This window comes from Coregonus clupeaformis, chromosome 24 (assembly GCF_020615455.1).
Source record: "Coregonus clupeaformis isolate EN_2021a chromosome 24, ASM2061545v1, whole genome shotgun sequence".
NCBI lineage: Eukaryota > Metazoa > Chordata > Actinopteri > Salmoniformes > Salmonidae > Coregonus > Coregonus clupeaformis.
In genome coordinates this window covers 43,802,597-43,825,341 of record NC_059215.1, presented here as the reverse complement: position 1 = coordinate 43,825,341, position 22,745 = coordinate 43,802,597, and the positions used below count along the sequence as shown (strand labels likewise).

General features: G+C 43.2%; 1 protein-coding gene across 3 annotated transcripts in view; it reads right to left on the bottom strand.

Moving 5' to 3' along the window:
• LOC121538572 (protein bicaudal D homolog 2-like) overlaps positions 1-20,938 on the bottom strand; it is a 92,604-nt gene extending 71,666 nt beyond the window's left edge. For all 3 annotated transcript variants that reach the window (XR_006657393.1, XM_041846712.2, XM_045207222.1), the window contains exon 1: positions 20,348-20,938. Coding sequence is in view for 2 of the 3 variants with exons in the window: in XM_041846712.2 (XP_041702646.1) it covers positions 20,348-20,587 (240 nt within the window). In the remaining variant the exon portion in view is untranslated. The remainder of the gene's footprint in view (positions 1-20,347) is intronic.
• Between the last annotated feature and the right edge of the window lie 1,807 nt (positions 20,939-22,745).

Below are 22,745 nucleotides of genomic sequence, written 5' to 3'. Positions count from 1 at the left end.
CTGTATAATATATATTAGAGGATGTTTATATACAGCAGTCTATAGAAAATAAGGAGAGCAGCTGTAAGGAACCATCTGTATAATATATATTAGAGGATGTTTATATACAGCAGTCTATAGAAAATAAGGAGAGCAGCTGTAAGGAACCATCTGTATAATATATATTAGAGGATGTTTATATACAGCAGTCTATAGAAAATAAGGAGAGCAGCTGTAAGGAACCATCTGTATAATATATTAGAGGATGTTTATATACAGCAGTCTATAGAAAATAAGGAGAGCAGCTGTAAGGAACCATCTGTATAATATATATTAGAGGATGTTTATATGCAGCAGTCTATAGAAAATAAGGAGAGCAGCTGTAAGGAACCATCTGTATAATATATATTAGAGGATGTTTATATACAGCAGTCTATAGAAAATAAGGAGAGCAGCTGTAGGGAACCATCTGTATAATATATTAGAGTATGTTTATATACAGCAGTCTATAGAAAATAAGGAGAGCAGCTGTAAGGAACCATCTGTATAATATATTAGAGGATGTTTATATACAGCAGTCTATAGAAAATAAGGAGAGCAGCTGTAGGGAACCATCTGTATAATATATATTAGAGGATGTTTATATACAGCAGTCTATAGGAAATAAGGAGAGCAGCTGTAAGGAACCATCTGTATAATATATATTAGAGGATGTTTATATACAGCAGTCTATAGGAAATAAGGAGAGCAGCTGTAAGGAACCATCTGTATAATATATTAGAGGATGTTTATATACAGCAGTCTATAGAAAATAAGGAGAGCAGCTGTAAGGAACCATCTGTATAATATATATTAGAGGATGTTTATATACAGCAGTCTATAGAAAATAAGGAGAGCAGCTGTAAGGAACCATCTGTATAATATATATTAGAGGATGTTTATATACAGCAGTCTATAGAAAATAAGGAGAGCAGCTGTTAGGAACCATCTGTATAATATATATTAGAGGATGTTTATATACAGCAGTCTATAGAAAATAAGGAGAGCAGCTGTAAGGAACCATCTGTATAATATATATTAGAGGATGTTTATATACAGCAGTCTATAGAAAATAAGGAGAGCAGCTGTAAGGAACCATCTGTATAATATATATTAGAGGATGTTTATATGCAGCAGTCTATAGAAAATAAGGAGAGCAGCTGTAAGGAACCATCTGTATAATATATTAGAGGATGTTTATATACAGCAGTCTATAGAAAATAAGGAGAGCAGCTGTAAGGAACCATCTGTATAATATATATTAGAGGATGTTTATATGCAGCAGTCTATAGAAAATAAGGAGAGCAGCTGTAAGGAACCATCTGTATAATATATATTAGAGGATGTTTATATGCAGCAGTCTATAGGAAATAAGGAGAGCAGCTGTAAGGAACCATCTGTATAATATATATTAGAGGATGTTTATATACAGCAGTCTATAGGAAATAAGGAGAGCAGCTGTAAGGAACCATCTGTATAATATATATTAGACGATGTTTATATACAGCAGTCTATAGAAAATAAGGAGAGCAGCTGTAAGGAACCATCTGTATAATATATATTAGAGGATGTTTATATGCAGCAGTCTATAGAAAATAAGGAGAGCAGCTGTAAGGAACCATCTGTATAATATATTAGAGGATGTTTATATACAGCAGTCTATAGAAAATAAGGAGAGCAGCTGTAAGGAACCATCTGTATAATATATATTAGAGGATGTTTATATACAGCAGTCTATAGAAAATAAGGAGAGCAGCTGTAAGGAACCATCTGTATAATATATTAGAGGATGTTTATATACAGCAGTCTATAGGAAATAAGGAGAGCAGCAGTAAGGAACCATCTGTATAATATATTAGAGGATGTTTATATACAGCAGTCTATAGAAAATAAGGAGAGCAGCTGTAAGGAACCATCTGTATAATATATATTAGAGGATGTTTATATACAGCAGTCTATAGAAAATAAGGAGAGCAGCTGTAAGGAACCATCTGTATAATATATATTAGAGGATGTTTATATACAGCAGTCTATAGAAAATAAGGAGAGCAGCTGTAAGGAACCATCTGTATAATATATATTAGAGGATGTTTATATACAGCAGTCTATAGAAAATAAGGAGAGCAGCTGTAAGGAACCATCTGTATAATATATATTAGAGGATGTTTATATGCAGCAGTCTATAGAAAATAAGGAGAGCAGCTGTAAGGAACCATCTGTATAATATATATTAGAGGATGTTTATATGCAGCAGTCTATAGAAAATAAGGAGAGCAGCTGTAAGGAACCATCTGTATAATATATATTAGAGGATGTTTATATACAGCAGTCTATAGAAAATAAGGAGAGCAGCTGTAAGGAACCATCTGTATAATATATATTAGAGGATGTTTATATGCAGCAGTCTATAGAAAATAAGGAGAGCAGCTGTAAGGAACCATCTGTATAATATATATTAGAGGATGTTTATATGCAGCAGTCTATAGAAAATAAGGAGAGCAGCTGTAAGGAACCATCTGTATAATATATATTAGAGGATGTTTATATACAGCAGTCTATAGAAAATAAGGAGAGCAGCTGTAAGGAACCATCTGTATAATATATATTAGAGGATGTTTATATACAGCAGTCTATAGAAAATAAGGAGAGCAGCTGTAAGGAACCATCTGTATAATATATATTAGAGGATGTTTATATACAGCAGTCTATAGAAAATAAGGAGAGCAGCTGTAAGGAACCATCTGTATAATATATATTAGAGGATGTTTATATGCAGCAGTCTATAGAAAATAAGGAGAGAGCAGCTGTAAGGAACCATCTGTATAATATATATTAGAGGATGTTTATATACAGCAGTCTATAGAAAATAAGGAGAGCAGCTGTAAGGAAACATCTGTATAATATATATTAGAGGATGTTTATATGCAGCAGTCTATAGAAAATAAGGAGAGCAGCTGTAAGGAACCATCTGTATAATATATATTAGAGGATGTTTATATACAGCAGTCTATAGAAAATAAGGAGAGCAGCTGTAAGGAACCATCTGTATAATATATATTAGAGGATGTTTATATACAGCAGTCTATAGAAAATAAGGAGAGCAGCTGTAAGGAACCATCTGTATAATATATATTAGAGGATGTTTATATACAGCAGTCTATAGAAAATAAGGAGAGCAGCTGTAAGGAACCATCTGTATAATATATATTAGAGGATGTTTATATACAGCAGTCTATAGGAAATAAGAGAGCAGCTGTAAGGAACCATCTGTATAATATATATTAGAGGATGTTTATATACAGCAGTCTATAGGAAATAAGGAGAGCAGCTGTAAGGAACCATCTGTATAATATATATTAGAGGATGTTTATATACAGCAGTCTATAGGAAATAAGGAGAGCAGCTGTAAGGAACCATCTGTATAATATATATTAGAGGATGTTTATATACAGCAGTCTATAGAAAATAAGGAGAGCAGCTGTAAGGAACCGACCTCTAGAGGTTGTTTATGCAGTCTATTGTTTGGCTGCTAAATCTACTATTGACCATGAGGAAAGGGAAAAGGAAAGGGAACTCTCTCAAGGGAGAGCACTGATTCTAAAGGTCCAATATGGACCATACATCAGGTGCCCCTATCAGTGCCTGTGTCTGGCGTTGATATCACAGTGCAGGCTCAGTCAGGACTTAGGCTCTCTGTGATTTGCAATGCAAAGACAGCCTTATCTGGTGCCAGGCTGTGCGTCCGTTGCTCTAACAGCTCCCCGCCACTAAACAGAGGGAGATTTGTCTATCTGGGCCATATTTCATTGATCCACACGCCCACGCCCGAGGGGAAGAGCCGTCGGCATGGTTACCATGCCAATTACTGTGACAGAACCGGGGGAAGGCAGAGGGGCTACTCTGACACAGATGGCTGTTTCTGAGCCCTGCTGCCATATATATATAGGGGGGAGAGAGAGAGAGAGAGAGAGAGAGAGAGAGAGAGAGAGAGAGAGAGAGAGAGAGAGAGAGAGAGAGAGAGAGAGAGAGAGACTGCTTTGATTCCTTACACTTTTCTCCCCAATTCCCCTCACCAAACCAACCAAATCTCCTCGCCTCTCTCTGGTGGATTTTAAATGTTTGTTTAGGTCTGTACTGTCTCTGTGATGATTAACAGTCCTACATTTACGTCATTTAGCAGACGCTCTTATCCAGGGCGACTTACAAATTGGTGCATTCACCTTATAGCCAGTGGGAACTACATCCATGAAGTGAATGAACTCTCCTCTGTATATTCACTCTTCCCCTCAGACTCATTCTTTCTAATGTCACAAACACACACACACACACACGTGCGCACAAACACAAACAAACATGATTGCTTTTCCTTGCCAAAGCCAAGGAGTAACTCCCAGACCTTAATCAATTTATTTTCCTATTCCATAGTTCAGGTCAGGCTTGTAGAGGAGGGGTTTAGCACAGTCTTGGAAAGCAGCATATCACTCATTCCAGTTCGTAAAGCCAGCTGTTAGTCTGAGTCATTATCTTACATTAGATTCATATTGTATATGAGACCTTAATGCACTCTCCTAAATCAGCACAGTCTCATATCACTACTCAGACATGTCTAATCAATCAGGAGGTGAGGAACGGGGTGAGGGTTAGGGAGGGAGAAGTGATCGTGACCGATATACCAGATTTGCCTCCTTCCTGTGGATCCCCACCTCATAAAACAAATGTATTCACTCACCCGGTCCATCCCCCAAACTCCTTCCTTCCCTCTCTCTACCCCCTTACACCCCAAAACCCTTAACCTCCATTCCACACCCATCCACCACTCACCCCAATTCCCTCTCTGCTAAGCCACTCACCCTAACCAACCCAGTCTCTGGGGCTAGCCCCCTACCCCGGACAGAGAAAAATGACCCCTTTCCCACTAGCTGTAATTACAGTCTCTCTGTGTGTGTGTGTATGTGTCTGTCACTGTGTGTGTGTGTGTCACACTGCCCTCTCTCCCAGTGGGGTTAAGTCTCAGGTCAGGAGGGAACATGGCTGACATATGAGACCCACTATGTCACATAGACAGACCGACAGAGAGACACTGTCATATGCATTTCCCATTCTGCATTACAATGACAAATGGCTAGGTTTCATATGCACCACACTATTTGGCCTTTCAGACACTTCAATTCCAAGAACTGCATTGACTTTTTGTCAAACAATGGATATCTCAGCATTAGGCCTCCTCCATTAATATGCTCTAACTCTAACATACACAATGCACTGAAATACAGGCTACATATCCCTCCTAACAGCCTAACAATGGTTAAGCACTTCCCCTTTGAGTCGTGGCTCTCTAAACTCATTATGAAGGCTGCTGATGGGACCGAGCAGGGTTTTGCTCTCCACTATTCTCCTCATACCTAAAAGATAGCAGGCTGGTTCCCACAGGAAAGCCCTGCCCCTCCCATCTCCCTCTTTCTCTCTCCACCTCTCCCTCTCTCCATCTCTCCATCTCTCCATCTCTCCATCTCTTAGTCCGAGTTCTCAAGGACCCCTGAGAGACTGGCACACAGCCAATTACAATCTCCCCATACCTTCCCTCGTTTCCAAAACACACAATCCTTCCCCCCTCCAAACCCACAATCCCTCACGGCCTCCCCTCCCCCTCATCCAGGTCTAACATACAATAGCCCATATAGCAGTGGTCCACTGGGGTTCCCTGACTAGGGTCCGCTCTCCTCCGCACCCACCCAGGACTACACAAACTCTACTAGTGTGTGAGCCACCAAGGCAGGGAGAAGGGGGATACTGGGGGAGAAAGGGGGAGGCATACGGAGAGTGAGAAGGGGCCCAGACCCACTGGCCTACTTTCACTGAGGGCCTGGGGAGGCAGGAGAGAGGAAAGGGGGGGGGGGGACCTCTCATGATGATAATAGTAATGTTAACAGAAGCCCCGGGGCGAGAACCTGGAATGAGAGGGTGGCCCGGTGGAACTTGGTGTGGTAGTGTGGTGGGACTTCAGAGGCAGAGTAGAGAGGCAACCTATTCAATCTAGGCTACTTCATGATGAGAGGCTCTAAATCAACCCCTGTGGTAAAATTCATCTCGACAAGAGGAGAGGAGTGGCCACTTCATGATAATCACAAGTGGAAACGGCTGACAATTATAGCGGAGCTGAAGAGGAGGGTGTCAAAACACATTTAAACAGGGAACGATAATATCTGTTGACTATTTCCTATAGCCTGTACCATCAGACCACCAACCAATCAAAAAGCTCCTGAAGGCAGACCTTGGACCCACCCAGATACACTATACACCCACTTTGCTCAAGGTCTTCTACATGGCAAAGCAAATTGTCAGCTGCAGACTGCAGTGTAAGATGGATAAACTCTCCTTCCTGTGTCGGAGCCCCTCGATTGAAGATAGGGTTGACGCTGGTCATGCCTGTGTGTGTGTGTGTGTTTGTGTGTGTGTGTGTGGGGGGGGGGGGTGGTTAAGGAATCCACCATCTGTCTACTCATGCCATAAAATCCTTATTCCTGTGCTCTGTATTATGCTAATGAGTGTAGGGTAAATCTACCCCTGCGGCCTGCGCCCCTCTTTTGTTTTTGGGCACACTCTCATACCCCAAGGGGATCTCTCATACACCCTCAGGGCCATTTCTCCCCCAATATGCCCTGAGGGTGTTCCCATAGGGGAGAGGCTCAGGAGGGGAGGCAGATCCCATCTCCCCATATAGCACTGAGCGCATGTGTAATGGCCAGGTCAGTAGCACATTCACACACATTCACTAGAGCGTGCATACATGTGTGTTAGATTAGAAGAGTTTAGGGAATGCTTATTATGACACTGGTCCGCCTCTCCATGTCACAGAATCAGTATCACAGCGCCAGCTCAGAGAGGTAGGTATCCTCAGTTTCCTTGGCGATAGTCAGAACTAGAAACACCCCACCGAGAGGAAACAAACACATTCCTTCTACAAACACCCATCTTCAGTCTTGAAAACATAAAGGTGGGTGGCTTTTAATGAACTCTTTGCCTCTGTTCTCCTATTCTCTCAAAGATGTCCGGTCGGGTCCATAGAACCATATTTCAGCTGCTTCCGGACTCCTATTAATACCCAGTTAGGGCTGTGTTGCGGTAAACAGGATGCAGGGCTGGACTGTAATTCAATAGAGGGAAGGAGCTGTGGAGAGCAGCAGGGAGCTAGCGGAGTTAGAGAGGGGACGGCCTGGGAGTCAGAGTCAAGATGGCATTGGTTAGGAGTGAGGAGGCCAAGCAAGGGTGAGATGACTGTAATACCCTAGACAGTCTAGAGCTGCCCTTGTCGTATGGCCTTTACCATATATTTTTGTTTGGCTCTGAAGTAGACATGATCCTAAGTCATTTGTTAAAGGCCTAAAATCACAGAACGGGGAGAGGGAAGGTATAGTGTTGCGCACAATAAGAGTGTAGGAGTGGGATAGGGTATAAGGCTATCTGTTTCCCTGTATCTGTTAGGGGTGTGTGGGTGTAAACTAAACTACTGTATCTCAGGTTGCCTGGAGCTCTTGGCGGAGAGTTTTAGGGGGATCCGATGATAGAGTTAATCCACAGACTCTAATAAAAGGAACAATGCAGGTGGGAGTCAAGTCAAGACACACACGTTTATATAACACACGTTTGGAGAAACAGTATCACATAACCACCCTAAGCACTAATAGGCATTTCCTCTTGACAAGGTAGAGAACAGAATCACTACATAACCAAGTGACTTGGGTTACTTCATTCAGTGAGTTAGTATAGTACAGATCGTATGTATTGGTAAGTGAATCTAAAAGTAGCCAGTGTCTAGCCGAACACCAGTGAAAGTCATGGGACTAACTCAGTGGAGGCTGTTGAGGGGAGGACGGCTCATAATAATGGCTGGAACGGAGCAAATTGAAGGGCATCAAACACATGGAAACCATGTGTTTAATGTATTTGATATCATTCCACTGATTCCGCTCCAGCCATTACCACGAGCCCGTCCTCCCCAATTAAGGTGCCACCAACCTCCTGTGGACTAACTAGCCTTTCTCTCTCAGAATATGTGTAATAATAATCATCAGCACAATCATTGTGATATAGGACACATTACAGAGAGACAATTAAGAGACACCAGTTGGATACAAAATGTGCTGAAGAATAGATTCTGTGGTGAAGACAAAACGTCTAAATGACTAAAATGTAAATGTAAATGTAGCCCAATCAGCTAGTTGAGGAACGGACAGAATGTGATGACGGAGAAATAAAGAATAACAAGAGAGGAGGAGGTCAGGGGAAGGAGTGGAATGAGTGGACCCAGGGGTCCCGTGTGGCGCAGTTGGCAGAGCATGGTGCTTGCAACCCCAGGGTTGTGGGTTCTATTCCGACGGGGGACCAGTGCGGAATTGTATGAACATGTATGCACTCACTACTGTACGTCGCTCTGGATAAGAGCGTCTGCTAAATCAGGGTTTCCCAAGCTTGGTGCTGGGGCCCCCACCTGGGTGCACGTTTAGCTTTTTGCCCTAGCACTACACAGCTGATTCAAATAACCAACTCATCATCAAGCTTTGATTATTTGAATCAGATGTGTAGTGCTAGTGCAAAAACATTGGATTCTTTGTGTTGAGGGATTAATGAAGGTGATGAGTGGAGGAGGCAGGAGAATATCAGAGACCAGAGCTCTCTGTCTGTTTGAGTCGTGACAGAGGACCTCAGGCCAGCAATGATGACCTCATCCACTACTTATAGCCTGATCTGGCCATAGTGCTCCACTAACAGAAGTGGAAGATTGACCCTGCTGGGCCACCGTACTGCTACTCTTAATGCACTGTGACTGGATTAATTAATTCAGAGCTGCCTCAATCTAATGTCCAAACAAGTAATCACTATTCCACACACACACACATTGCCAATAGTAATAAGATCACACACATTTTGGCTCTTTGTGCCCTCCTGAATCCCAAGGGTACTCCGGGTGGGTGAGGTTAACTCCAAATTGCTGTTATCCTCAGTCTAATGCCCTCCGAAAGCTGAATACAGCTAATATGGCCCAATGCTGTAATCTGGGGACCATACTGCACTAGGGCAGATGGGGGTCGGGGAATTAACCCGCTCTAGGGCGGCATCCAGAGAAGTGGCAAGCTCAACAGGGCATATGTTTAGAAACGGTGGCTGAAGTGAGTAAAAAAAAAAATGCAACCCTGAACTTCTACTTCTGACAGGACTGAGGGCAGGGTCAGTGAGAGTTGGCCAGTGAGAGGGATCATGACGAGACACAGGTAAGCCGCTTGATCTCTGATCTGAATGTGGCGAGAAACCTCCCATTGAAGTCAATGATGACATCATCCTGCATACAATGGCAAAGGGGCAGTCCATCTCCACATGGGTTACAGCATGTGTGTTGCACTATAGGCCAGAGAGGTTATCGAACAGACAGCTACACTGGAAAGCTGAGAGAGACATACCAACCTCCCGAAATTCTAAACCTTTACCCTTGCCGATGTCATGCCTGCTGTCTACTAAAGTCACAACAGTTCAGCAGCTTCCCTGTCTAACCCTCTCCCAACCAGAGACCCACCCACACCAAACCTCATAACTGAAGGGAAACAAACACAGCTGCTCCCCCTCCTACACCACCCAACCATCTTGGCCCTGTGGACTGCTTCACTAACACGCAGCTCCTGTTTCAATACAGCCAACAAACAACCCAAAGCCCTTCACTGTACAGTACCTCAGACTTAAACACCCAAACATACGCTTGATCTGTGATGAATACAGCCTGCTGGTCCTTCATCCATCATTGAGGAAAGAAACAAAAGCCCTTAAAGTAATTAAGCTTTAACAGAAGTTGGTTTTATTCAAATTTGGGTGAGATGGGGATCTTTTTGTTTGTACAATCCAAGCCACCATGGGGCGGCGCACAATTGGCCCAGCGTCGTCCAGGGTAGGGGAGGGAATGGCCGGCAGGGATGTAGCTCAGATGGTAGAGAATGGCGTTTGCAACGCCAGGGTTGTGGGTTCGATTCCCACGGGGGCCAGTATGAATTATTATTTTTTTTAAATGTATGCACTAACTGTAAGTCGCTCTGGATAAGAGCGTCTGCTAAATGACTAAAATAAAATAAATAAAAAAAGGTCACTTGGTCCAAATAATTGTAGTTACACCAGATTCACAAGGGCCTCCCTTGACATGAACCTCTGACTCAAGTTCCACAAATCTAGAGTGGAACTCCTTCCTGAAGTACACTATATATACAAAAGTATGTGGACAGCCCTTCAAATTAGTGGATTCGGCTATTTCAGCCACACCTGTTGCTCAAAGGTGTATAAAATCGAGCACACAGCCATGCAATCTCCATAGTCAAACATTAGCAGTAGAATGGCCTTACTGAAGAGCTTAGTGACTTTCAACGTGGCACCATCATAGGATGCCACCTTTCCAACAAAAAAAAGTCAGTTCGTCAAATTTCTGCCCTGCTAGAGCTGCCCCGGTCAACTGTAAGTGCTGTTACTGTGAAGTGGAAACGTCTAGGAGCAACAACGGCTCAGCCGCAAAGTGGTAGGCCACACAAGCTCACAGAATGGGACCGTTGAGTGCTGAAGCGCGTAGCGCGTAAAAATCGTCTGAAAAACTTCACTACCGAAGTTCCAAAATGCCTCTGGAAGCAACGTCAGCACAATAACTGTTCGTCGGGAGCTTCATGAAATGGGTTTCCATGGTCGAGCAGCCTAAGATCACCATGCGCAATGCCAAGCATCGGCTGGAGTGGTACAAAGTTCGACGCCATTGGAATCTGGAGAAGTGGAAACGCATTTTCTGGAGTGATGAATCAAGCTTCACCATCTGGCAGTCCGATGGACGAATCTGGGTTTGGTGGATGCCAGCAGAACGCTATCTGCCACAACGCATAGTGCCAACTGTAAAGTTTGGTGTAGGAGGAATAATGGTCTGGGGCTGTTTTTCATGGTTCGGTCTAGGCCCCTTAGTTCCAGTGAAGGGAAATCTCAACGCTACAGCATACAATGACATTCTAGATGATTCTGTGCTTCCAACTTTGTGGCAACAGTTTGGGGAAGGCCCTTTCCTGTTTCAGCATTACAATGCCCCCTTCCACAAAGCGAGGTCCATACAGAAATGGTTTGCGAGATCATTGTGGAAGAACTTGACTGGCCTGCACAGAGCCCTGACCTCAACCCCATCAAACACCTTTAGGATGAATTAGAACGCCGACTGCGAGCCAGGCCTAATCGCCCAACATCAGTGCCCGACCTCACTAATGCTCTTGTGGCTGAATGGAAGCAAGTCCCTGCAGCAATATTCCAACATCTAGTGGAAGGCCTTCCCATTAGAGTGGAGGCTGTTATAGCAGGAAAGGGGGGACCAACTCCATATCAATGCCCATGATTTTGGAATGAGAGGTTCGACGAGCAGGTGTCCACATACATTTGGTCATGTAGTGTATGTATTTTTGAGACATTGCCGACAATGCTTTCTACTCTACTGCCTTATGGACCCACTTATCGACTGTCTGCATTAATCCCAGTTGGCCTATTCCATGGGACACCAGAGCAGCAGGACAGACCCAGTGGAGACAGACAGACAGACAGACAGTGGAGTAGGCTAGTAGGGAACCAGTGCCGGTAGAGCATCAGGCAGGGGAGGACAGGGGAGCGTCAGGGCAGCAGCACCCAGGCAGGCGCTCTTTTCCCTGGGCTGAGCTCCGAGTGTCGCTGGGCCCTGGCCTGGCTCCCAGACATCCATAAGCCCTGAGCACAGCGGCTGGGATTCATCCTCTTAGACCCAGAAGGGAGGGGATTTGGGACTTTATTTAGTGCCATTTAGAAAAGATTAGCCCTTAATTGCGGAGCGGGCGTCCGGCACAGTGCCGCCACAGATGAAAGGAACAGTTAAAATACACTGTAAAACAAAATGGGGAGGGGTGGATGGATCCCAAAGTGAAGCATCCACATCAAACACACATGGTCTGGTAGCTCCAGGGAGGGAGGCCCTGTCCATCACTGACCAATCCCACTATCAAGGCTCCATATTGGGGCAAACACCCCAGACATACACCCCCTACTACCAGAGCCTAATCCAACTGTGGGACTACAACAACCAAACTGAGAATTACTTTAGGACATCTCTTCCCTTATACGGGATCCTAGGTAGAGCTGTGGCGGTCAGCCGGTGATTGTCAACCAAATAATTGTCGGTCTCACAGTAATTGACCCGTAATTAACATAGACACATTTAGCATCTCCCGGCTTCCACACATGCAGACCTTTGGAACATCTACATTTAAAAAAGTCTAATAAATCCATGTAATATAGCCTACACCTTCACAATAAATGCATTATTTATTTTAGACAGGTCTAAAGAAACACGATATGAAGAAAATGTAGTCTATTTCAGAAGAACAGAATAGCATACTCTGAGTTGTCCTTATGTTAGGACCTAATCTGGCTATGCCATATGGCTGTGGGCTACACTAGTTAATTTAGCAGACAAGATTTGCTTAGAATTCCGTGGCATTATTTTATATTATTTTATAGTATGAAGAATACTATTGAACATAACTGAATAAAATAGAAAGGATATTTTCTCCAAACGATTTGAAGGAGTCTATTCTGGGTTGAGCGTTTAACAAAGAAAGAGGTACTCCGATATTCTTAATTTAGAGTTATTAATGTAACTTTAGTTGTTCTAAAAACGTTGGGTTATATGTTTTGATTTTTAATACATTGTAAGGCTGCATGATGGGACTCTTATGATGATTTGAAAAAAGTCACTTGAAAGGCATGAGCTCTATTAAATGCTGAATGCTGCCTGCTCCGAAGCACCTCATCTCACTTACACGGCTCTCCATCACTTAATCGGGTCTTTCCCACAGGCTACAAGTGAAGACCGACACATCGGGGACGCAACTGCGCGCGTCCTTATCCAATTCCGAGGTGCATATTGAAGATATTGGAAGAACTGTCCACATTTACTTTTCATCAGCCAACAAGATGAGTAGGCCTAACGAACAGCAAAACCACTAGCCTATGTCAGTCTACTATCCCCGATAGTACAAAAGTCGACCTATTCTGTGCGAGGAATAAATATTCCAAACATAGTCTGGGACAGTTGTGGGATGCGATAGATCCCAAATTAATACAACCACTAGCATCAAAAAAACGTTTTTACGCAATGAGGCTGACACAACAGATCAGAACGTTTAGCTTAAAATGTAGATAAACTATTCGGCTATTTCTTCACATTATAAGCGCAGCAATGCGCACATGGTAGTAGGCTATAAGCGCGAATGTTCCATTAGCGGAAAACACCATTATCAAAAGTGACTGCAAATCCGATTATGCATGTAATGCTTTTATTATAAAGGTGCATTTATGGTGAAAATTATCTTCCCCAAACTTGAAATTCACGCGCTGCTTATGTATGCCAGTTAGACTCTACACCCCTTATAAAGTGGAATAATGTGCTTAATATTAAGAAGTTATTTGGCCACTTTAGTTGTGATACAAACCTTATCAAAACATATAGGCCTATGGGCTAGGCTACATGAGGTGTGCGATTATGAATCAAAAAGGTCACACAAAAAAGGCATTGTTTCTTATGCTGGGCATCATTCACAAGTGATAATATATAATTCACAAGTTATAGGCTAATATTGTCCCCCATCAGACTAGTCTTGATTTAATATTGTCTTTACATAAACTAAATAACATATGTGTGAAATTTGTTTTGATTTAGAATGGACCAAACAGGGGCAGGGGAAAAAATACATGTCATCTCTGCACTTAAATAGCGAATGGAGGACACTTTTCTTGTGGTTTATTTTCATGCCAGCCAGGTAGGTTATACTCCTGTTGTAAAGATAAGCAATGTGCTTAATATTTGCTTAATATTAGGAAAGTTGAGAAATAAATATAGTAGGGCTAGCCTATAGAAAGCTGATGGGATCCTCCTCTTTTTAATAGAGGCCATCACTTTGTTTTCTCGCAATTGCATAGCCTATAGAAATGTTCCGCAACATGAGCTCATGGGCTCTAATGAAGTGTTTGATTAGATTTTCGATTTCATTTGCATTGATGTCAGAGTGATTAGAGGGACAATAGAGTGCTGAGTACCAGGCAGTTAGCAAGTTTGGTAGGCTTCTAATGACCATCAGTAGCATCAGAGCTTGGAGAAGCCTAATTACCATGACTAAACGGTCACGTGGAATTTGACTGCCTTCATGACTCATGACCGCCGGTGTGGCGGTAATACGGTCCCCGCAACAGCCCTAATCCTAGGTCTTTGACACAACGAACACAGTGGAGGGGTTTAAAGTCACACCAAACATCTTTGTTAAAGGACATATAGATATGTGCTTCAGTGATATGGCATTTAAAAAGGGACAAAAGTGACCAGTCCTTTCAAATATGGCCACAATGGGACCCCTCTCAATCTCTCCTGTCATCCCTCTGTGTTCTGGGAGCGTTTAACGCTCCCTTCATCTGTGACACCCAAGACCTGTTAACCCCACCGGGCTCAGGCACACAAAGGCCAGCGAGCCGAGTACAGAGTGCCCAGTTCTTCTGAGCTTAACTGTGTTATAGCCTCCGATTGTCAGGGAGAATTCCACAGCCTGATGCCCAGTTGCTGGAGAGCGAGGGAGTGAGGAAAAAGAGGGAGAGAGGGAGGGTGCATAACTGAATGGCTATAGTGTGTTCTCTGACACTCTCCACAATGTCACAAGAAGCCAGAGAACACTGGCCTTTGTCATGACAACAGTAGTGTGTGTGTGTGTTGACTAACAGCATTGGTCCAGCATTGGAGAGAAACAGAGAAAAAGATGTGGAAAGAGAAGGCTATGGATTGTTCTATGGGGCCGTTGTCTGCTCCCATAATAATTTTAGAATGCTGTCATCTTTATGGCACCCGGTCAACCTCGTGACAATCGGTTCCACAGGCCTGAGAGAGGCCCGGAGCTTTAGAATTGCTACATGTAACAGCAACAGTTGCTTGAGATGATGTCACATGCAATATTGCATCCTAGTTGTGTAACACCAGCCTCAACATTCACAACAAGACAGATATGCCACAGTCTCAGTGAAGTTGCCCCTAATCACTGTTTTTCATCCCTGTAATAGTTATGGTTAAAATGGGTTTTGAGGAAACCTCAATTTCCAGCCCAGTGATGAACGAAACATAGAAGGAAGGCATCACGAGACTATGGGGTTAAAGAAATCTAATCCTGGATCTGTTGTTGGGGACAACTTCTCCCACGAGTCACAAGAACAGTTAAAGAAAGGTGTGGTACATGATGTCATTGCTGAGTGGTTTAAATTAAGAATATAAACAACAGCTGTGGGGGCTCTAGTCTGTAAACCTGTGATATCATCAACTGGTAAGGTGAAGGTGTAGTATAATATCATTAACATGTCATTTGAAGTTGTACTGTTAATGGTAAAGAGGTTAAAGTCCACAGTCTTATCATCACAAAGTGGAGAGTATAGCAGCCTAATCACGTTATAGGACTAAGGAGGATTGTGCTAAACCTGCTCTTATAAACCTACGCTTTGACAGCAAGTTTACCTTGTGTTTTGATAGGGTGTTATCATTGGAGACTAAGGAGATTAACAAAAGGAAACGAGGAAAGGAATCCATTTTAAATTATTGAGAAGCACCCTAGGACACCTCAGAGGAGCCAGGGCCAAGTGACCCAGGATGTAGGCCTAACAAGCCAACAGAGGGACACTCTAATCCAAGATAGCCGGAGCAACTCTTAGGCTGCCACTCCCTCTTTATGGGCTATCAATGGGTCACAACAGTCACCAAACAGTAAGCACTCTCTACCCCTAAAAGGTGGGGTAAGATTGGGGGAGGGAAAAGTTAGCTTGCCAACGGTCCACTCACTCACAAACAATGACAAGAGTCAAAGCATAGCCAAACAGAGAGATTGTGACCTTATGTTACAGTAACATGTAAGGGGAGGGTATGAGACCCAAGGAATGACAATATACCAGCAGTAGGAATCTAAAGCCTGAGCATTATGTTAGTATGGGAGCAGCATGTCAGGGCGACTAGCAATTAGCATGGCAGGATTCCTAGAAAACTGGCTACTAGAAAACCTGGAACAACATGAGGGAAATAACATGTAAAGAATCAGTGGATGGACCTATAGAAAGACAGAAAATATCCTCAGAATATACAATATCAAATCCATCCATAGGATGGTCTCTTATGGTTCATTATATATGTGCCATAAAGCCTTAATTTGCAGAGCAGCAGCCTCAGTCACACACTCACAGTCACACTGGTAGTAACACCTGCTGGGAAGGCAGCATGCCGGATGCTCAAATTAAGGCAAAGATCTGTGCTGTTACTAGGCAACAGCACAGAGAGGAATTCCCCCAACTTATTGCACTGCCTCCCAAGTGGTGTTGACTAGCGCGTGTGAGTGTGTGTGTGTGCGTGTGTGTGTCCTCTTCTGCAGGTTTGTCCTTCCCTGCCCCCGGGGTTAGACCTACTCCAGTTTAAAGGGCAACTGGACTTTGCTCACTGCCACCAATGATTTCTGGCCTGCTTTTTCCCACCCAGATTGGGACAAAAGAGTAACAACTGTCCTTTTAACACACAACAAATATGAATGATGTGCCCACGCAGAGACAGGCGGAGTATCTGTGTCATCTGGACAGGGCCAATGTTGGACAGACAGTGGTGTGTAAATCTCCCAGGTCTTTTCTTCCGAGCTGTCTAAGTCCTCAGAGAGGACAACCAAAGAGTAAGGACAACCAAACATGTTATTTACCAGTGTAAATAGTAGCCAGGTACAACTGTGTAATAACCATCTCCAGAGACAATGGACATCCAACATTTACCTGACTAGACAGTAGTCCGACAGTCCTAACAACCCCTAGAGACAAAGACAGCCAACATTCTGTTTGTATAAGTCAGCTAGACCATCTGACCAGTCGCCAAAGCAAACTAATTGCTGCTAATAGCGCTCCCTTAACTCAGCACACAGTGGCAGGCAAATAGAAATTAGCTATTTGAATTCAGACAACCCTAGTACTATAACGACATGAGTGCACTGTACTTCTAGAGGCCATCTGAGTTAATAGTGTGTTTCAGCAGAATAACATCTCTCCCTCTTCTATTACAGATTATTCTATTCAGGCATCCTGTATAACATGAAATATGAAGTTTTGTTCTTATTGTATTGTATTATTGTATTTTCTGTGGATATCGTCCACTGAGATAAGGTGTATTTTTCAAATGTTTTTTTTCAGGGGGCTGAAGCACCTACTTCCCACAGCTATGCATCGAGGGCAGTCATTAAAATGAATTAAAGAATCAATTCAATTTGGCACATAGCAAACGGATCCAGGCATGAAATCTCAATATCCACAATAGGCCCACAAATGGCAACCCCACAAACAATTAACTGATTTCCTGGTGGACAAGTCTTAATGATCATCAAACCAGAATCGCTCAAACAAATGGTGGATATTAGACATTTGTTCATTCAAAACACAATTTTCCGTGACTACCCAATGAGTCATCACCAACATCTTAAGTCAGACAAAAATGCAATGATTCAGGCTGTTTTTTTAAACAATTGTCTGCTTGGAAAAGCGGAAGAAAAACAAAAGCACCCCTATAATTATCTTGAAGCAATCAGTTTACCCTATTGTTGCTCTTTCGCTGTCAGTCTGTTTCCTCTATTCAGGAGGTTTCCATGTTATTCTGAGATACTGGCCAAAGGAATGCATGGGAACACAGAGCAGAGGCAGCTGAGAAAGCACCAAGAAATCCTCTCAGAGAGAGAGAGAGAGAGAAAGAGAAAGAGAAAGAGAAAGAGAAAGAGAAAGAGAGAGAGAAAGAGAGAAAGAGAGAGAGAAAGAGAGAGAGAAAGAGAGTGAGAGAAAGAGAGCGAGAGAAAGAGAGCGAGAGAAAGAGAGCGAGAGAAAGAGAGCGAGAGAAAGAGAGCGAGAGAGCGAGAGAGCGAGAGAGAGAGAGAGAGAGAGAGAGAGGCCTTAAGCTTTTACTGCGTCATATCTGTTCAGCATTCCTCTCGCTCTCTGCCTCATCCCACTCACATATTTACAGACCCAAGGGAGCTGTCATCATAAGGTACCCGGCCCACTGAGCCATGATGATTGGTCTGTTCTAGTCATGTGGGAGGTAACAAGGAAGTAAAATCTCAGAGATAGGTTCCACATAGCAGGAAGTGACTCATCCAGGCCACTGACTCCCTAACCTACTTCTTAAACCGCTCTCCCTCTTTCCTAATCAAACTCACAAGGCTGCTGAAACCTCTGCCAGGAAAAGGAAGGTAGAACTAGGACTGGCGTGTTACATTTAAGTGGGAAAGGGCTTTTCATAGTTTGGAAACACAGGCCAGTCCTTTATCCTGTCTCCCTGCCCTAACTAACAGTCAACATTCCTCCTATTCCTAAATGGTCGAAACTCGTTTAGTTTCCTCTGTGAATAGGTTACTCATCCTTCCTCTTTTTCAGGCGGGAACTTTCAAAATTCAAAAACCACATGCCCGCCTCTTTTTCAAACCAGACTGGAAACACCAGAGAATAAAGGTCCTCTGGTTTGAGAGACTGCTTTAGTAAGAGTATTGTCAAAATTGGCATTAGAGATGACTTTTGTGTGTTTAAATGAGAGATAAAACTATATCAACCAAGAGCAATTGAGTGAATGTCCACTTCTTTATTAGTTACACATTAATAAACAGGGTGGCAGTGGATAACCATTACTCAGATCCATTAGTGAAGATAGAACTTTCAGCATTTGTCAGATAACTCATCTTCATCCTTGTTGGAGTAGGCCTATAATATTTCAGCGGTGCAATGTACACTGAACAAAAATATAAATGCAACATGTAAAGTGTTGGTCCCATGTTTCATGAGCTGAAATAAAAGATCCCAGACATTTTTCATACGCACAAAAAGCTTATTTCTCTCAAATTATCTGCACAAATTCTCTTTTGCCAAGATAACTCATCCCCCTGACAGGTGTGGTATATCAAGAAGCTGATTAAACAGCATGATCATTACACAGGTGCACCTTGTGCTGGGGACAATAAAAGGCCACTTTAAAATGTGGAGTTTTGTCACACAACACAATGCCACAGATGTCTCAAGTTTTGATGGAGCGTGCAATTGGCACGCTGACTGCAGGAATGTCCATCAGACCTGTTGCCAGATAATTTAATGTTAATATCTCTACCATCGAGAATTTGGCAGTACATCCAACTGGCCTCAAAATCACAGACCACGTGTATGGCGTCGTGTGGGCGAGCGGTTTGCTGATGTCAACGTTGTGAACAGAGTGCCCCATGGTAGCGGTGGGGTTATGGTATGGGCAGGCATATGCTACGGACAATGAGCACAATTGCATTTTATCGATGGCAATTTGAACGCACAGGGATACCATGACGAGATTCTGAGGCCCATTGTTGTGCTATTCATCCGCCGCCATCACCTTATGTTTCAGCATGATAATGCACAGCTCCATGTCGCAAAGATCTGTACGCAATTCATGCAAGCTGAAAATGACAATATTCCACAGGCCACAATCAACTGTCTGATCAACTCTATGCGAAGAATATGTGTCGCGCAGCATGAGGCAAATGGTGGTCACACCAGATACTGACTGGTTTTCTGATCCACGCCCATACCTTTTTTTTTTTAAAGGTATCTGTGACCAACAGATGCATATCTGTATTCCCAGTCATGTGAAATCCATAGAATAGGGCCTTATTTATTTCAATTGATTTATTTTATTTCAACTGTAACTCAGTAAAATCTTTGACATTGTTGCATGTTGCGTTTATATTTTTGTTCAGTATATTTGAATTCACATTTCAAATCCCACAGCAAATGACCATACACAACAAACACTGTATGGGCATGGAAAAACAGAATGCATTTGTCTCTAACCCCAATATCTTAAATTAGAAAAAGCTAATTCCATAGCAGCTTGGCACGATATTACTAAGCCTATAGCTAGAGAGAAGGGGTAGTATGGCAATAATATCAATTCACCCACAGAGGGGAATCATTGATAGAGCATAAGGCAAAGTTACAAATACATAATCATCCCCTCATCCCCCTACATTTGACCTTGCGGGACTGGGGCTCTGATCAGAATAGAATAGATATTTTCAAAACTAAATTTCAGGACATACTGTATCTTAGGCTAGGCCTACAGTTGCCATTAATAATAAATATGCATACACAATTTGTCCAAACATAAAATGTATGCATTTTATAGCAGTTTAAATTGATATTTCAAATTCATACAGTAAATACACACCGGTAAAAGACTACAACATACCTCTTTGAGCATGTCCAGTTCCTGGCGCACGGTCTCGTATTCGATCTCCAGGTCGTCATACTGATGTTTCAGCTGCTGCTTCTCCTCCAGCACCGCCAGCCCGTACTCCGCCGCCTGGATCTTCTCATGGGTGGTCTCACTCAGCTCCCGGGAAAGGCGCTCGATCTCGGCTCGCAGACACTCGGGTCCGGCCTCTAGCACGAGCATCGCGTCGGAATAGCGCTGCTCCTCCACCGACATACTATGGATGTTGGTGATGGATCAACCTCGGCCGATGCGCCAGCTGAACCTATGACGAACGATGAGGGGGTGAGACGGTTTCAAGAGGGTCCAACCTTGAAGGATCGCGGAAAACCCTTTCGTTGGAATAGATTATTAGATTCTTCTGTATTTGAACTGCATGATCGGTACTCTTGCGTTTCTCGTTGCCACTTTGGGTATTGCGTTTTCGGTCATGAAGCTGTGGTTTCTTTTATTTCTTCCGGCAGGAGAGGCTTTTCTGGTATCCCTACAACTGCTCCATGACTGCAGCTCCTTTGCCCTTCGCCTCTCCCCGGCTGCTCAGAGCGATTGGGGAGAAGCTGTCCGCGGCTGTCAGATCACTCAGCTGGGAGAGCTAGAAGATGAGAATGGTGGTTGATGGGAAATGTAGTACTACAAACGCCAACGCATAGTATTACAGACGTCAGGCAAATGCACTCGTATCCCATCAGGCATTGTGTGTAGACTAGTCTAAAGTGAAACGTGTGGTACGTGTGGAACACGGAAGCGGCATTTTATTTTCATAGGAATGGGTATAGAAAATATTCGGTCACCATGCATCTCACGCAATCTGTCGGTTGTTTCTGTAGATTCACGATGCTGTAGGCATAGTGCTCCGTAAGCCATCCCCAGTGGACAGAGCTAGGCATGTTGCACTGGACAAGTTTTAATACGAGTAAACCCTCATTTTACAATGGGTACTTCGCGGAACTGTATAGCCTAGTTATGCTAATATACAGTATTTGAGACCAATGTATTGCAGTTAATTTCGTCTTTCACTTAATAAGTTAAATATCTTTGAGTAATAGGCCTAAACAGTGAAACAACGAGTCCCAGACAGTTCTCAATAGAACATACCAGAGGGGGGCGTTTTTTACTGCTTACATTATGGGATCATCTGAAATCAGTGGCGACCTATCATTCAGGGCAGGGCCTGTTTTGCATGTTATTTTGGCATTAATACGTGTCATATATCAGTTTGCAAACAATGTAAAAAAATTAATAATTGAGCCGCATACAAACATGGTCTCTTTTTTGCTTTCTTGAGTAAGGCAGCTTCAAAATGCATGTGTTTCAGCCTAGCTCAGTGCTTTCTGTGGTTGTGGGGCAGCCAGCGGAAAATACAGAGCGTAGGGGTAGGTAATGTTTTCTAGTTGCGCCGTGATTGGCTCAGTGTTCTGTCACTCATCGGGACACTACATTACCGCAAAATCTACAGGGAGAGCTAGAAAGTTCAAGCCCCTTGGGTGCTGCCATAGATTTACATTAAAAGTGCCCATCCAAGAAGGCTCAAGGTCATTGGCCACAGATAAAATGACGTCAAATCACGTTATATCTACCGTGGCTTTGATTGGACTGATCACGTCAACATCATACTTTCAAAATCTTAGCTAGCTAGCTAAACAAGCAGTCATCATCATGAATCAAGTTGACAATCTACTGGCAAATCCTTTTCAATCCTTGTCATATGAAGATAAATATTAGATAAAACGTATCGGTTGTCATCAGCCATTGGACATAAACATTACACAACAAGTTTGAAATCGTAAATTCAACATTGAGTGGTTTGGAAGGAATCATTGGCTAACTGCAAACGTTGCAAAGCAATCACTAGCCTGCTATTCGTTGTTGTTGGCTAATCAGCCTTGAGCTAGCCTTGAGTCAAGCACATCCCCGGCTATCTACCTCTCTGTCAACCGGACGGGACCTCCTAGAGTCGACACGGAGCCCTGCCGATCCATCACGACTGGTCTGCCGACGTAATCATCTGGGGTTTTAACCGGCTTCCCGTTGCGACGACCACGAAGATCCATCTGCTAGCCCCGGCCCGCTAGCACACGCAAACTACAACCGTGCTTTTATTTTATTTATTTTTTATTTCACCTTTATTTAACCAGGTAAACCAGTTGAGAACAAGTTCTCATTTACAACTGCGACCTGGCTTCCTGCTCGCTGTGCTGAAGCACCAATTTGAACTGCTCTCGGACTCACATATTGCTGTTCACTGGACCTTATGATCACTCAGCTGCACAGCTGATGCCTGCTGGACTGTTCCTTTACACGGTACCCTGTCCTGTTTATTCTGTTTAGCCTCAGCCCAAACTTTATCGCCATTACCAGTTGTTGTCTTAGCTCT